At 37.3% G+C, this 18,485-nt stretch overlaps 1 protein-coding gene across 1 annotated transcript in view; it reads right to left on the reverse strand.

The window, feature by feature from the left end:
• Positions 1-10,726: 10,726 nt before the first annotated feature.
• LOC104528997 (regulator of microtubule dynamics protein 2) overlaps positions 10,727-18,485 on the reverse strand; it is an 11,241-nt gene continuing 3,482 nt past the window's right edge. Inside the window, exons 2-4 of the mRNA XM_010173164.1 lie at positions 13,956-14,148; positions 12,890-12,992; positions 10,727-10,791 (exon numbers count right to left, since the gene is read on the reverse strand). Coding sequence (XP_010171466.1) covers positions 10,727-10,791; positions 12,890-12,992; positions 13,956-14,148 — 361 coding nt within the window. The remainder of the gene's footprint in view (positions 10,792-12,889; positions 12,993-13,955; positions 14,149-18,485) is intronic.

The following is an 18,485-nucleotide window of genomic DNA, read 5'->3' on the forward strand; positions in this document are numbered from 1 at the left end:
GGAGCGCCGGGCCCGCCCCGGGCCTTGCCGCCCGCCCCATCTCGTGGTGACACCGGACACAGCAGGCAGCCGCAGCACCCGGGCCTTTCACTGACACCTTGTGCGCTATTATAAAACTTACGGAGGGGAAATAAATTTTTAAAATAATCACACAAAAATGCGCAAATATCCAGTGAAATGGGTAAAGCATCTACATCTTATATTAGAGCAAGTGATACTGGTTTCCCTCGCAAACACTGCCTGCCTTACACCCTTTGAACATCAAGGTTAAAATGCTGCTTAATGTACAATCACACAGAAAAATAAAGAGAAAATTGTACCGAGTGCTGCAAGGAAGCGACCTAACTGCTGAGCTAACGCTGCTCCTGGATAATGTACAAAACCAGCCACAGACACATTCATCCAAATAAACATAACAATCGTTGAGACACGTGGTACTTTGGTTAATATGAAAAAATGTTATTTACAGGTGGAAAAAAAATTACTGAAAACAGTGTAGAAGCATACAGATTAGTCATCCGCAATTAATACTCCTTTTCTGAGCACAAACAAAATCAAACTAACTCAGTAGTAAGTCAGCACCGTGTCCCTTTGCTACAAACAATGTCACTGAAACTCAGACTCACAAGAACCTGTAGTTGACAGAGATGGATGCAAAGCGCCTACGTGGCCCTCGCATAGAGAGGCCCAGATCAAGGTGAATTAACATTTTTCCCTCTGGTGTTCCCGAATTTCTATTCATATTCGGACAAGGTGAAACTGTAAGGGGCATACCTCACCGGCTGCAAAAGGAAGCACAGCAGATGCATCCAGTGAGTTTTACCAAGCACGTTCGCAAGCAATCTGAATTTTAATACAAAAAAATGCAGAGAGATGCTAACACTTAGACTCTGGCAACCACAGCTTATCCCATGAGATTTACAGAAAAGATTTAAATTCTCAAATCAAGATTAAGCCACATTAGGATGCTCAAATACAGTAAGTTTTACCTTTTCCCTGATAAATTTCACAGGGCCTAAATCAGCAATAACATGTATGTTTCCAGGTTTGTTCCTCCCTCTACTATATCCCCTTGCACGTAACCCAACGCCAAAAAATCCTCTTTTTCATGCAGACTTTGGAAATGTGGGGGTGCAGGGCTTACATTTAGAAGTCTAGGTCTCCCTTTTAGCGGCCTGGTATCAACAGGAATGATTTTCTTAACTGTAATTGGTATGACTTTGTGAACAGGAGGAGAGTTCGTGATATTGACTATTACCAAATAATGTAATTCATCTTTTTTATATCTATTTTTCACTCCCTCCTCTTCACACGAGACACATCTGACATGTAAGGTAGTATGAATAAAGGCTAATGTGTGGGTAACATACGAGAGGCCCAGTGAAAAGAAAGTTCATTTCAATTCCCATTCTAAATGTATTCTTGCATCTGCAGGCCTCTGCACGGCTCAGAGTACCAAGTTACTTCTTAGCCATCGACTCCCTCACTCACCAGTCTCACGCACTTACGTATTCTGACAATCTCTGCAATGCAGCCAGACCCTCAGGCTTTCTTTTTAATCTGCCTTCAACAAGATACTGATTCCTACGCAGGGAGATTTTGCCATTTATAATACTGTTTATGACCCCTGTTGCACTACCCTTCCAGAAATCACAATTTTACATACTTAAAATTGTATCACTTTCCTACTATGGTATTTCATCTACAAAAATGCATCTGATAGTAAGTTTCCACGGAAAAGTAAAGTATCAGTTTGATATCACCTTCCTCACGGTGAGGGTATGGAAGCAGTGGGTCAGACTGTGAAAGACTGCCAATATACAAAGTAAAATGCGCTAATGCACAAAGTGATGTGGTTAGGTGGTCGTTTTGTTTGTGGGGTTTTTTTTGTTTGGGTTTTGTTTTCTGGTTTTGGTTTGTTTTCTTTTTTTTCCTCCTTCTTGGAATACCACCGAGTCTTCATTGTAAAAAATGTCAGAAATATAGTTTGTATATTAAAAATTTACCAGAGTACTGAAGCTGAGCTCCAGGAAACATCAGATATAGCACACACTTGCATAGGTGATGCTTGCAAAACCACAGGAAAGAAATTCATATTTTGGTAAAAAAAACAAAACAAAACACAAAAGTAAAGATATTTAAGAATTCTGTCTTAATAATTTGTTGCAACACATACAGTATACCAAAACAAGGAAAAATGTTGCTGTTAATGCATATTCACAGAAGTTCACCAGTAGAACATGCGGATGCCTTGTTCTGCATTTCTGAGGCCGTGGAACCTACAGCTGTGTTAAATTTCTGTGTTCAAGAAATTTAACTTTTCTTTTTATAACAGATATTTTTAGTTGTTATAGGTGCAAGTACAATCTTAAAGCAATTAGCAGGATAGAGTCTTCACAAATGTGGAAAGAGAGTGAAACAACAGCTTTCAGAGATAGTAACACAGCAGTTCTCCTTGACAGAAATGTAATAGGGATCACTAGCTTGCTAGTATTATTTCTTCTATGACTGTCTGGCAAAAAGCTTGTAGTAAATAGATCTTTTCACATTTCAAAACTAAGTCCTTTGTATTTGAATAAAAATGATGCAGTGTTTCATTAATGCATTGCTATTTCAAGAACCTTTTCCCAGGCGGATGCATCATACCACTCCTCACAGGCTGGACTACCGACCTGAGCTCAATCCCTTGCAAAGCGTTACTGTCATGCAAGTGCCAATATCTGCTACCACCCTTCAGAGGAGAGGGAAACGTGCACCAAGAAGAAAGATCAACAGATGGAGAACTTGGAGAAGGGACCACAAATGCCCTGAGGCGTTGCAACAACATTTCTGAACTGAAATACTCCATTGATCTGCCCTGTGGAAAAGAAAAAAAAAAATCCACAATCTAACCCCCACTAGATTGTGATTTTTTTTTTTCATATGATGTGACTTTTATCAGATCTAATCACTAACCCCAGCAATCACACATTCATAATGCATGACCTTCCACCATTTTCTCATTTGAATGCTCTAACCAGAAATACATAAGAAGCTACAAATCCCTCTGATCCATTTACTAAAGAACAAGTTACAGCTTTTCAGAAATGGCTTCTAAATTAGCCTTTCTGAATTTGACATTTTAAATTATTTTTACCAAAATAATTAAGTAATTTAAAGATTATTGACTAAGATTAAGCATAATTAATACCAAAGATTGCTGTAAAACTTTTTTGGCCTTCCCATGAATCAAATATGGAACAGATAACTACTAACCTGAAACTTTGTTTTACCAAGTTTTGACTGAAAGTATTCCTGCACAAGGTTATCAACTCCTGCAAAATAAGACCATATGACAGAAACAGATGCTCGTAGCTTGTAAGTTTTCTGTCTCTTCTAAGTTTAAATAAAGGATAATTAAGGGCAGAAGCTTACAAGTATTTAGTTAGAAGCATGGTATGGATTTAATTTTAACAGTTGTCAGTAGTATGATAATATCCTAAAACATATTCTATAATTTTCATGAGTTTTGTTTCACTAGAGAATTATTTTTATACCACTGCACCCTATAAATCTGACAAACTATTTGTTATCATTTGGTTACTGAGAGTACATGACGTTCACTTTTCTGTGGGAAGTTTGCGTAAAATCCTTTTGCATGCACATGCCACCTAACACAAAAGTTCTTCCACAAGAACCATGTTTTTCCTGCTTCTGTATAGCTCCCTCCATTTCTGCAAAATAACCAAGTTATATGGGTTTAAGAACTTGACTTTATTGTGCTGGGTAGTAATATCTCTTAATCTTAAAAATTAATCCATTGATTGAATTCCACAAGAAACTTAATCGCAGTTGGGACAAAACAGTAGTAGACTTTCTTAGAAATCATCTTCCGAGCAGTCCTTTATCCTACTGAGTGAGTTTACCATCTTTTGTTTCCAAGACACACGAGTTAAAAGTTTTGACATTTCTGAATACCTTCTTTGTGCAGAAATGAAACTTTCTGCATTTTTGAATACTGTGTACCTCTCCAGTAATAGAAAACACCTTCTGGCTAGATACTCCACTGTTACATACAAGCCTCTCAGTACCTTTGAAGTCTCTAGATTTCCTCACTGAAATACCTTCCACCTGTGACTGCCACTTCTTTCATTTTTTATATACCAAGTACAGCAAGTCCACTCTGAAGTATAAGTCATGCTAGCACATCAAAGATTCCCTAAGCATCAGTTCTAGCCCAGGCACAAGCTTAGCATAAAATTATATGTGAACATAAGGGTCAATATTTTTAGTTAGTCCTGGAAGTGAATAACGAATCTCTGCAGCAAACAAAAGGTAATATGATTTCTATGATTATATCCTTCTCCATTCTTTGGCTTACTAATACAGGTCAGCCAAAACACCCAAGCAAGTGGCAACTATTCCTGATGGCAATGAAGCCAATCCATTCTCTCCCATAGTGTTCCCTTGCAGTGAGACTGTCATCTCTGGAACTTGCTTTTGTGGACGTCCCTGCACTTGGTGAAATTTGTTTCTGCAACTTCAAGTAACCCACATAGACACAATAAAGAAAAGTCTCAGAGGCAGCTGTGGTTCAGAGGGAGTCTCCACTTAAAATTACTAAGTTTTCACTTGATAACTTCAATCTAAATAAGACACGTGCTATATGATTCCTATCAGTAGTAAATTCTATAAAGTAACCCATATTTAATGGCAGCACTAAGTTTGTTTGTGGCAAACAAACCAAAGCTCAGTGCAAAGAATGATCTTTCTAAGTAAATGTCATGAACACTGGCCACATCCAGTAACCTTTCTGTCCTTTGCAAAGTCTTCCATGGAAAAAAAGGAGGTGTGGGGTTCTGGGCAACAGCAGAGAAGCCTTCTGGACCTCTTCCAAACTCTTGAAGAAGAAACAGTAACAAAACCCCTCCAAAAATAAAAACTCACTTGTTTTGCAAAAGAACTTAAAAGTGATCGTTTAGTTTTAAATAAAAGCACTCTTAACATGCCTCTACACTTTGTGTTTTCTGTAATTGTAAAGTCGTAAAGTGGTACCATCCAAAGCAACTATAGCACTGAACTGTTCGCACAACACTTCCAGTTAAAATCTGAATGATAAAGCTGCTCCATGGTCCAAGATGAACTGTGAGGATTCACAGCTATCATTTGGGAATCACTGACCCACAAAAGGATTTTGTATAAGGCTTGGAAAAAACAGGAAGACCTGCAATTGGCTGATGCCAACTTTTGCATGCGAGTTCCTTCACAACTTGAATAATTGACACTGGCTGAAGAAAGCAACAAGTCACCTAGAATATTTACTCTGCCTCTCTTTAGAGTGGTCATACAAATAATAAAAGGTTACAGCTATGTTTTTCCTTTCCAGTGTTTCCATTTACTTCAGTTTTTTCAAGGTTAGAATTCAAAAAATCTGAAGGTTTTTTGATCTCATTGGCAACTACAATATTACGTACAATCACATTTTCAAAAATCTGGATTCAGATATGAAAATTATTCGCAGCTGCAAAAGTTCATTACTAAAATCGACCGACTACTTCAAGACACTTTGCTCTGTTCTTTCTGCATATATTTTATCAAATTTAATGAGGATGAATATAGGTTACTTGTCAGTATTCTGATCAGTAAGTTATCCGGTTTTACTGTTGATATATTTCATGATACAATTTTATAAAAAAATAGGTGATCTACTAAGAAGATATATGCCATTTTTTGTTCTTAACTGAAGCAAATACGAAAAGTAAGACAAGACAGCTGAGCTCTAGGCCTACATTAGGAAGAGTTTGCTCATGAGACCATTCCACTAAATTCTCCTGGTGGAGACAAAAGATACATTCTATTTCCCAGACAGCTTATAGCAGTTCCACAAAAGAGGAAAAACTCTGCTCTAGAAAAGGGATGTTTTTGCCAGTATAACTTCATCTACACTATGGCTTTACTGTAACAGTTATGTCAGTCAGAGTGTGACAAAAACATATTTATGCAGTAAACAGAGCTTTCAAGCAGCAGGGATAAGCTTCCAAAAGAAACTTTCAAAGAGGTCTATGGCCCAAATACTTGTTTAACAGGCATGGTGTGCATTTCTAATAAAGAGAACTAAGCCATAAAAAAGTGACACATTATAAAAACTTCTATAGAAGAATTATTAAGAGGCAATGCTCAAAAGCACAGCAGCAAATGACCCTTTTTGATGCAGAGGAAAGGCAAGAAATAGTCATAAAGACGGATTCAGCTCCAGTGAGGTGTTCTCTATTGACTTAAAAATCCAAAAGTAATTGACCCTGAAGGTGAAAATAAGAGCACATGGCTAAGCTAAGGATATCAGATGGGTGTTAAAGATATATGTATCAGAGCTGGATAGCATATTTAAAGATTATATGTATATGTATGTATATATATCGATGTATATATCAGAAATGCTAAACACAAAATTAATTGCAACTCACAAGACATTCAAGACAATATGAAGAGGTTCTGTAAGTACAGTAGAAAGAAAAGAAATGTAAATGAAAGTACAGAACAATTAGCAATGAGGTAGTAATGACAAAAGATTAAACCAACAAGGCTGAATTCAATTTCTTCTTCGCTTATATTCCCCTAAGGGTTAAGTGTAATTAGAGAGCAAGGAACAGGACCAGGAATAGAACAGGCCTATCATTTAATCCTCACTCATTTAGTAAGCCATAATATATTAAACAGTTTAAGAGAACATTAGAAATAATGCATAAGTGGACAATAGATGCAACAGGACAACATGGATAGAAGCTACACCAAATACGAGTTAAAACCTCAGTTGTGCTGATAGAAAAATATCAAAACCCCTCAGAAATAAAAAAGTATAGATTAGTAAGGAATTAACCAAAACTTTCCCTAGCCAAAGTCAGAAAGCCAGCTTCCTCATCAGTAGCTAATACAGAATGAGATAACCTTACATGAAAAATGAGAAAACTGTCTAAAAAACAGATGGGCTTACTTTACACAGGCTAAGATTATTTATCTTACACAGCTTAAGAAACTTTTATGTTGGCGATGAGATGAAAAGGAAGGATTTTGGTCTGAAAGAGCATTGCTTTCACACTGAGTTTGCACTCTTGCTGAGCTTCTCATCTGTGTATCTAATCTCCTATTACAGTCAAAGAAAACATGGTTCAATTCACAGGATCCCTGCCTGGACACAGGTGCCTACGGCCACTGCCTAGGGTTTCCCACCACTTCCAGATGCCAGCCTGGAAGGGTAAAGACCCCCAACAGTTGTGTGTCACATTTGCCATGCCATGCAAATATCCTGGCATGTCAAAGGTCACATGTAATCTATCAGCTCTCCATCCCCTGGAAGTGGAGGACAAATCTTTCGCTCACGTGTAGACACATGTAATGGAGACAGTACATTTAGGTGTCCATCTGGAGTCAAGTACTGCCCTTCATCTCTGAACTTTGGTAAAACTGGTATGTCATTCCTCTTTGTGTGGCCACTTGCTAGTGATCCTAGTATTGTTGTATAAATATTTGTTCTGTCTTTTAAATTTTGTTTCCTCTCTTGTTATCCTTTTAAGCTATGAATTACATATTACTTTCATATATAATTTCTTCATGCCTTAATTGTATTGCACCATTTTCTGTTCACAAACAGTTTTATCCCGTTATGATTTTGGGCAAAATTCTGTTTGCATACAATTTTAAGAGCACAGTTTCTACAAGGAAGATTTCCTGAAGTCTTATTTCCTGTTCACGGGGATTAACATGTAAAATAACGTCTAGATAAACTGGATAAATTTGCATTAGCCAGGCTCAAACAATCCAGATGTGACAGAGCTGACTACCAAAATCTCCTGGGTAATGCAGAAAGTCGCAGCAGAAAGGAAAAAGGCAAGCCTAGCTGCTATCGAAAGGGAAAGGGAAAGGGAAAGGGAAAGGGAAAGGGAAAGGGTTACAGACAAAACCAGCCTAATCTGAAAACATTCTAGGATAAGTTATTCTGTAAGTGTAGAAGCATACAAAGCAGTTAACACAACTTTGTCATAAACAGTATCAAACAAAAATAATTTTCTTTTCTAACAAGATAAACAAGCCTGGAATATTAGAGGAATGCAGCAAATGGGATTATAGCTTGAAATATAGCTTGAACTTCATATAGCCTTTGACTTTGTCCTACCTGATGTTCCTCAAATTCTAACCATGGAAATATCGTTGAGATTAAATCATCTGTAGAGATGATTGCAGAACCAAGTTCATTTGAACTTGAGCATCCTTTCAGGTGTTCCACAAAGTTTTGTGCGGGGTCTATTACCTTCCAGTAATTTCATTAATGAAGTCAATGATTTCAAAAAACCCACAAAACAATAAAACACTTCTAAAATAAAATTGTAATCTGTGAGGGGCTGCAAACATTTACAAACCTAAATGTTCAATAAACCTGAGAAATGGTCTGAAATCAACATGAAATAAATGAAATATGTGTCAAGTACTCTACCAATGAAGAAAAAAAATAAATGTAGAGTTATAAAACAAGTTCACCTGGTTAAGCATCAGCACAGCAGAAAAGGATCTACTGGGACTATAGTTTGTAGGCTAGACAAAAACATACAAATGTCTGTCTGGAGCATGGGAGTCTATTCTGCCCAGTGTGCAGAGCCTCAGTTTGTGTGGCATAACCACTATGGGGCATCATACTTTAAAAATTATGCATCAAATCAGAAAAACTTCAGAAAATAAAGACAAGCAGATAAAATATTCAAAAAAAAATTATACCAAACTATTCAAATCCATGGTGTCCATCTACATCACTAGAAAGCCACCAGTGCAAGAGTAACTCACAAAATCCTCATTCACTTGCAACCCAGATACAAAAAGGATGAAAACTGTAAACCATACAGGAATCTATCACCTGTTACAAGAAGGAGTAGCCTACAAAACAAAAGATTTTCCTCTTAAACTTCTCAAATAAGCTTTCTGAGCTAACCTCTGAAACACATCTCATTGCACTTGTAATTCTTCCCTTGCTAGATGTGCCTGCCAGTACAGGATTTCACATCTGAAGTCCAGCAGACCACCTACATCTCCCTGAACAACATGTAAGCTTTTATGAGCATAGTTTCTGCCAGTGAAGCTGTATTTATACTAGGAGAGTTTGTCAGTCTTAAAGGCTGGGGAGGAAGGGGGAGGCAGGACTCCTCCTTGCATGTGATATTGTGGTTGTTTATACACATCGCTCTAGCTGAGAGGGGTACCCTGGCATTACCCTTACCCAAGAAGTGGTCATGGCTGTGATCAGGCAAACAAAATGGCTTTCAGCAGGTGTTCAAGCTATGGGCTTCAAATCATCTTGCACTGAGGAGCCATACTCAGATGATTCTCTTCTGTTAGTTTTGCTGTCGTGGTGGTAACCTCCAGCTGATCAGAATTAACAAGCAGCTGGGTAAGGCCAAAGGTAAAGGCTCCTGTCTTAAACTGCCACATTATAGCCACCAGGGGCCTGGGCTTCACCTTCAGGCAGGCATCATCATAACTTCCAAGACACTGGAAAGAGCAAATGCAAGTCTGTCTGTGACGGTGAAGCTTAGTCAAGATTCGCACAGCACACCACTGCTAGCACCACACTGATACAAAGCGGGTGTTTGGATCGCTAGTTGTTGCTGATCAGAAGGGAAAAAAGAATCATAGAAATATGGCAACACTCACAGGAACATAGTGTAGAACAATAACATAGTCATCTTTGAAGTTCAGGAGAGAGAAACCAAGCCAGAGAGTCACCTAATTAAATGAAAACATCTGTGTCTAACCATCTAAACCTGAACTAGCTGACATGTGCTCACTTTATTGGCAACGAAGATGTCAACTGAACCTCAAGAGAAATTAATCTCACCCTAATGCAGATGGGCAAAATGGACTCAGATGAACTGCATTCCAGAAGTGGCTACTTCTTTTTAGATTGTGAAGGGAGCCTGGGATAAAAGGATTTGGTAAAAGTTAAGTGAAATCCCACCCTACATGTGTAATGACAATATTAATGAAGAACAGAGAAACCAAAATGAAAAGGAAAAGCTAACAATATTAAAAAAGAAATAAGAAGCTCACTAAAATTGTTTAATAAAATAGTAAGGTGAGGGACTATCAGCTAGAACTCAGCAGAACTATCTTTTATCTGATAGTATTGATAAAAAATATTTACATTTGCAAAGAGTTTGCTAGTCCTGGCAAGGGCTACAAAATTAATCCAAGTGCCAAGCTTGAAGGAAAGTTATATGATAAAACAAAAATTGAGAAGTTAATTGAAACTTCTGTAGTTCTCTCATTGTCTATTTTTAATTATTAGAATTTAGATTATTACAAGTAAAAGAAAGGACAAAATATGAGGTCAAATTACATTATTTTGCAAAGTGTTGAAAGAGAAGGTAATTGGAAAACTATGGCTTCTCTGAGCAATAATATACTGCTTTAAGCAAATACTACATTTCAGGATATGTACTGAAGCGTGGTTATTGACCTGTTTCACATGCTTTAGTAAATGCTTCACAGAATACTTCAATGTAATTTTTAGCTGCAACTGATGATAATTGAGTTCCATAAAACTATGACAATATATCAAAGAATAATTTGTTAAATTGATGTCAGACTGCAGCATGATAAATGTAACTTGCTGTGGGCATTATTTAGAGCCAAAGACAGCTGGGGTTCTTTCGTGGATTTGATAAATACATGTAAGTTCGCAAAAATGCACACTTTCTCAAACTTACCACTGGTGACTCTCAGCACTCTTGGCATCCAGCTGAACAGCCTTTTCAGCTTTAATCTTTCCTGTAAATGGAATAAAATATTAAAGGGTTGTATTCTCCCACATTTTAAGCAACTACCAAGAACAAAGCACCCTGATATACTCTAGCTGCAAAGAAAAAATTGCTTCTCGCTCTTATAAACATTTAGATGGATAATGTCACATCTTGGCTTTATGTCATTTACATACCCATACATACATATACAAATACGTGCATATATATATATATATATGGGTGCAATTTTAGTATTGTCTCTTAAAATCCAATTCAGATGCAGCTAAATCAGAGAAGGATTGGACTGGACTGCCAAAAGAGGCTGTCTTGTCTGTAAGACTATAGACCCTTAAAAGCAGGTTAGAGAAGCACCTGTCAGCAGAGCTGGTTCCTGCCTTAGGTACAGGAATGAAGTAGCTGAAGTTCCTTTCCAGCACAAAGACTTCCATTAAGTTTCACTTTTAACTGAATAAAGATGACAGTAGGTGATTTGATCAAACCCACGCTCCCAGCAAGAAGTTCAGATGAGATGCTTGCTGTTTGCAAAGTCTCAGCTGTAACCAATTAAGCCCCACTGACATTTCTGTATTGCAAGTTAAATTCATAAAAACAAAGAACAGCATACACACTCCTCCAACCTAGTAGAATGAAAAAACCCATGAAACTACTGCCAGCTCCCCCGCAGTCTCAATCTCTCTGCACCACTTCCAAAAACTGAGATGAAAAAGGCTGCCGCCACCCACCACTTCATGAGAATGAGCCAAACTAGGCTGGTTACTCAACACCTAAGACCAAATTTAATTCCATCATTCCTTATCTCTCCTTGTCTTTTGCTTTGCCATTATCTTTCAACAGCTGAGGCTACATTTAGTCACTGGGAAAAGCAAAGGATCCAGCAGATCCAGCAACAGAGTTCACAGTTATAATTTAGTTTGTGTCATAATCCTCACTGCACTTTGTGATTTCCATACAAAGCAGTCAAATTGCTAGGAAAGCAAAGACGGTATCCGTTAAGTAGCTAAGGCAGTGCAAGTCTTCTTGAGTATACAGATAACAAAAGGATAGGGACAAGGACCTTGGACAAGCTGAGGCTGGCTATGGAGTGTGTAATGACAGCACAAAGGCCTTTGACACTGCCTTTAAGGATGACAAAGGGCAGCCAAAACTGCTTTGTCAGTGATGGTGTCACTGCTGACAGAACAGAAAATAGAAAACAGGAAAAGAGTCACAAAAGACAAAATAACCTGAACTTGGAATACACTTATAAAACCTGAATTTGGTGCAGCAAAAAAGGGAGAGGCAATGGAGAAACAAAGGAGAGAGAGAGAAGTATTCACAGATACAGGCAAAAAGGATTATTGTAAGAACAGTGTGTTGACTGGAGGAGAGTGACACAAGTAGCAAAGATGTAGGTTTTATTCTAATAAAGAGAAGAAGGCCAGAAACAAAAATGGAAATGGAAACTGTACCTCTAGCCAATATACATCCAGACAGTGAAACAAAGGGGAATGCTTTTAAAAGCAACGAAGAAAAAGTTCTGTGAAGAAAAAAATCAGAACCTTGCTGAGGCTAAGCTGTCAAACAGACACATGGGGAGAGATGTCTGGAAGCAACATCAATTGCCACACATAACTTCTGTTTCTGGTCAACAGTTTTTCACAAAGTTTCATCCTCACCATCACTCCAAAAGAGGCTGCTGATATGCAGGAGTGCTCCTTTGCCACAGGAAAGCAGAAAAACAAACTCTGACTTTGCCTTGGCATTTATTTATTCCTCTCACTCTCCCAAAGATGTAATTAAGAAACTGCTGACAGCATCTGTCTTTTTTCACATTCTGTATCCATCTGATTCTCAACAAAATACAGGATTTTAAGGCACCATCCAGAGTCAACAGCCTCCAATTATGACACACAATACTTCCCCTTCACTGATTTTGGATCTTTCCAGTGAGGAAAGAATGGACTGAAGCTGTACACTGTGGCAGTTTATTACATAAAACATTATTTCTACAGTACAAATACTCCCATTTATTGGATTGGAAATTCCTTGGGAAACTTAACCAAAGTTCAGAGCATGTTTCACTGCATTCAGATGGCATTCTACATAAAAATTTTTCCTCTGCTTACCATCAGTAACATACTTCCTCTTCTCCTCAACATCAGTAGTCATCTCAAACAGATCTCCATAAGCACGTGTAAGTCTCCAAAGAAAGTCCACACAGTTTTCATACTGAAAGTAGAGGACAGCTGGGTAATTAAACTGATCAGAATGTGATTTAAATAGTCTCTTTTCATAATGCTTAAAGATGGATATCGGAACATGGCATAAATCTTTCCTTATTTTGCATCCTTCTATACTACTTTTAGTTTATGTGAGTACCAGATGACCAATTTCTCATGACCAAAGGAGAATACAGCTTTTGAAAATACCGTGGGCTGTCTAAAGAGGTTTTATTTCATAAATCAGTTTTAAAGTTCTTTTAATACAAAAAATAAAAAGGTAATCCAGTAAAGCACAACAGATCCCTGAAGGATGTGATGAGTATTTTCTTTAGGGATGCCATAAGCACCACACTCACTCACAATTAGTATATCATACACCTTCCTGGGTATTTCAATATATAAATGAAAATATAATCAGAACTAATGTTTGCCAAATCATAAGAAACTGACACACTGAATTAAGCATTGCACATCAAACCACTTCAAAATTTTATCTGGAGTTATATATGTGCGCAGTAAAGTCAAAGGAAAAATTCACATGAAGTATACCAGAAAGGTATAAGCAGATTACAGGCTCCTAGTTTGATTTCTTGAGAACATTTGCTCTGGTTACTATTTAATTCCACAGGACTTTCTCACATATGCCATTCTAAAACCAGCAAAAGTAAGTATCATTTATGTAGAAAAAAACTCATGATCTCTCTTTGTTGCACGCAAGAATAAGTACATCAAATAAAGCCTCAAAGTTATCAAGCTTGGATGGGATATAAAATAGGAAAATTTCTATGCCCACCCAACATTAATATTGACACCACCTTGAAATATTTATTTTTCACTGTATTTTAAAAATACACATGAAATTTCAGCTTCCATTCCTGTGTGCATTTTAATACTTGTATTAAGAAAATTGTCAAAAGTAGTGCAAAGCATAAGTTAATAGCAACATAATATTCAGTTTGCCCATTAATACCTTGTCATCTTTCTCAAGGAGCAGTCTGAAACCCTCCCTTTTATCATCCTCTGAACCTTTGTGCAAATTGTCCACCTGCTGTAAAAGATTAAATAACTCCTCTTCTTCTGATTTCACAATGGCATCAGGCAATTTCACACACCCCTTTTCTTCCTCAGAGTCTCCTTCAGAATCAGTATGAGCTGTAAGATAACTAAAATCACAGAAAATAATAACCATCCTTCCAAAAAACATTGGTAAAGCATTGTTAAATTCAAATGCAAAAATTTTAGAGCACAATTTCTTCCAGTTGTCCAAACTTAAAGTAGTTTTTATTCATGGTATCAAGCTTATTATTATCATTACAAAACTTTTACCTTCAAAGGGACAGCACAATCATATTCCAAACATAACAGGCAAGTAATTACACTGTCCTGCTGCCTAATACTGCATTAAAAAAAATGCAGATATATATTAGAAACATATGTATCCTTGTGTTTCAAATGCAGAACACTTTAAATCATTAGTGTGTAAGACATGCTTTGTAACCCTAATTAGGCCTCTTCAACTCTTTACCTCAATTTCCCTATTTTTTTAAATAGGAATGAGTTTGCTAACCAAAACGTAAGTGCTGTAAGAATCACCTATACAATATTTTGCTGAACACTTGTAAGATCTAAATATAAACAATATCATCACTGTTATCAATTCCTTATTTATTTTGAAAGTCAGAATATCTGAAACAGGGAAAGAAAAAAAAAAATTCAGAATATCTGAAACAGTGAAATAGCTTATAGTAATTCACTATGCTTACTGCAAAAGTACGAGGCACAAGGCTATCTAGGACAAAGAAATATTTACGATAAATACCACGCAGAGATAAGCAGGTGGCCTTACTGGTCAAAGTGCTGAGCATACACTAGGGTCCTCCAGTTTCACATAGGAGCAGATGAATGGCATTATTTTTAGAAAGTAGCTTTTTGCTTAGGTACTAAAATTGGGCAGAAAAGCCTAATCGTCTGCATTTCCACTTTTGAAAATATTGTTCTGATAAGAAATAATAATGTAAAAGTATTAGCTGCTAGGTTCAGAGATTTTTAAAACGGTAACTACGAGCAGAAAAGGCATTAAATGTACTATAGACATTAAGCAACTGAATAATCAAAGTAGGCCATGAGAGTCAAAATATATAAAAACTATTTTTTCCAGTAATATGGGAAAGAAGACTCGAAAATACATTTGAATAGAGCAATACATACATAAACCATAGGTATGTGTTCAGACTGAAAAACAACATGGAGCAGAGCAGAGATGGGAAACTTCAGAGACTCCTACAGATTTGTTTTACTAAATCTTGATGATGTTGATGTTCATGACACATCCTATGTTGCATCTTGCAAAGTCTTTATTTGTTAGTCACCAAACATTTCTTTTGGTTTTCTGAAGCATCTTTAAAAACACAGCATCTTGTTCTTCCATAACTATTTTGCAGTAGGTGCGGAGCTACGTCGTATGTAGGCTGCATTTGTAAGGGCACTGCACTGGACCGAAAATGCAGGGGATTTGGTGGCAGAGGGGCAGTCTTTTAGCTCCAATACATAACCCTGTGATGTGAAGTATGTTTGGAAAGTACCTTTCCTCACATAGTTTGGATTCCCCCCCTCCAATTAAAAGATAAATGCACTGAGGGTTTGTGCAATTACTGACTTAAAATAAGGGCTCTAGATAATACAAAGTAGCAACAACTAAGCAGTAAAGGCAATTTTAAATTCCCACACAATACTGCAACCATAACACTCCTTAGTTACAGTAATTCGGGCACTGTATCAAATGCTACTTAAGCAGGTAGATATGGAAGTACAGAATCAGTATTTGGAAGTGAATGTTGATGTTGTGGTTTTTATCTCTGCTACATAAACATCTGCTAAAATTTCTATGATCACAACCATTTCAATGTTAGAACACAGACAAAAGTGATTTTTAGAAAAAGTTACTATCCTAGCAAAAATACAAAAGGTCAAGGCTGGGCTGATAGCCAAGGCCTGTCATCCCAAATAAGCCCAGCAGAGATTTCCAGCAGCACCGAATCAAACTGTCATGGCCAAACATCAAATTCATATGACATCAGATAAATCACATGAGAATAGTCACTGAGGCTCAAATGAAAAAAAATGTGAAGCTGGTCACTATCTAACAGACTATGTGAATTATAATATATACTATAATATATAATTAGAAAATATCATAGGAGAATAATCTTTTAAGATCAGACCATATTGCAGCAAGCCTTTCCTCATCCCACCTCTCCTACAGAAACATGATCTCTGGGCCACATTTGTGCCAAAAAACAGCAAGGAGGACAGGTCATTTCTTCCCCCTCACCTCCGCTCTTCTGGGAAATTCTCTCCTACCTCCTCTCTTTATCTGCTTCAGGAATCCTCAAAGAATTTAAATGTGGAACAGACCACCTTAAACCGTGGTAAGAATGCTAAAAATTTCAATATACTTGTTGATTGCATGCTTTAAAGAAGGTAAAACAATACCTATAAAACAACCTGTGGGAAGTGGAATACACAACTGTGAATAACGTTTTTTCGGTGTAAGGCAATGCCAGTAATTCCTAGGGATCTCAACGAACCATACAACCCTGTGCCTGCTGACACAGGTGAGAAGACACTGGGCTAGAGTAAGGGGCAGAAGTTTCTATACAATCAACAGAGTAGATGCTATTCTCAAACCAAAGAAATAAAATGTAAAAATCCCTCTTGAAGTTTGGATAGTGAATAGTGTTTTTCATGAGAGGGCCTGAAATTAAATGTCCTGATACCTAAATGTCCAATGAAGTGCAAGCAATTGCTAGTGCTTAAGATTTGGCATGCTAGTTACACCCCAGATGCACCAGCATTCCTTTAAATTTTTCCTTTCTTTCCTCAGAAAAATAACTTCACAGTGTCTTCAGAGGGTCCTGTCTCCCTTGTATCTTCTTTGGCTCCAGAGCTGACACTGCTGCCTTCCAGCATTTTCCACAGGAAAAGCACCAAGGTGACAGCCAAGGGCTGCATGACTTATTTGTGATGAGTTCCCACCTCACTAGTCACGCACCCCGGGGAAACTCCTACATTGCCCAGGAGTCATGGGTGTAAAAAGACAGCAAAGTAATTTCAATTATAAAACACTAAATATCATTTCAAACATTGCGGCAAACTAGGCATAAAGAATGTTTTTCTGTCTTGTTTCTGATGACACTCATCTTCCTACTAGCTCTCTGTTTCATCTTTATCATAGCTGAAATGTTTTAGGCACAGAAACATAACATGTTAAGAAGGCAATACAGACTTTTAAAAAATAAACAGCTAGGATTTTTCCTAACAACTTGGGTAAACTGTACTTTACTAATTGGAACTGAAGCCAGTTTCATTACAAGACAGGAAATCCTTCCAGCTACTTAAGGACAAAATAAGAGTGTAACATATTATTGATACAAAACTACAATAAGAAGAGCTTGATAACTGATTTCAACAAAGCATCTAGCATACTTATATAGCTACTCATTCTAGAAAAGCATGTTATGAAGAGTATTACTATAAAAAAAAATTACTACTAAAACAAACAGAAGTGGAGATTCTTTTTAACAGACTCTTCAAACCTCGAAGAGTCTAAGGGTTGACAACACTAATCAACAAAAACCAGGGAAGAGTCATTATGGTTTGCTTTAAGTATTTCATATAACAACACTGACATCTGCAATTTAACCTCGGAACTTCCTGCAAGAGGTTTTATCAAATAATAAATAGAAAAATCAGTATTTACATGTGATAAACACATTGACCAATATTTGAGAAAATGGAAGAACTTTAAAAATGTCTACAGTCAGTACCGACTTGTTCTGACCTTTATTGCAAATAGATTTTATTTAAAAGAGAAAAACAGTGGTAAGAACATGAGGAGCAGTGAACAACCAACAGAACTCGGCTGGATCACAAAGGACTGTTCAAAGTTCAGAGAACAAATGGAAACTGTGCTGGAGACTTACCACGCTGTGGTTAAGCTGTTCAGTAAACCCAGGCACTTAGTACTGCATTAAAAATAACCGGAGCTACACGGTCTAAAACACCACTGTGGTATAAACTCATTTTGCTGGTTCAAAAACTGTGCTGAATTGCCTGTAAACTGGCAGACACTGAGCCTAACCAAGTATCACCTGTTCACAACACTTCAGCTTTTAGACAGATCACATATCATCTGTTGTCTCCCTGCCAACTTAAAAAAATCACAAGCTGACAAAAACACCGTCTCATCGGCTACAGGTAATTCAATAGAAAGGTGATTGTATGTCACAGACTGATCTGGATCAAATTTGCACTGTAGGACCCAGCAAAGTCATGATAAGACTCATCAGTAATGATAAGCAGCCTTCGAGGAAAAGTTTGGCAAATCAGATTCTTAGGTCAGTTGAGGGTTGCACTGAAAACAGATGGGCAGCAAAAATAAATGAAGAAACAATAAGTGAAGTGATACTCAGAAGCAGGCAAGGGAAATGTTTCTTCCTGC

This window comes from Antrostomus carolinensis, unplaced genomic scaffold (assembly GCF_000700745.2).
Source record: "Antrostomus carolinensis isolate BGI_N321 unplaced genomic scaffold, ASM70074v2 scaffold23288, whole genome shotgun sequence".
Taxonomy (NCBI): domain Eukaryota; kingdom Metazoa; phylum Chordata; class Aves; order Caprimulgiformes; family Caprimulgidae; genus Antrostomus; species Antrostomus carolinensis.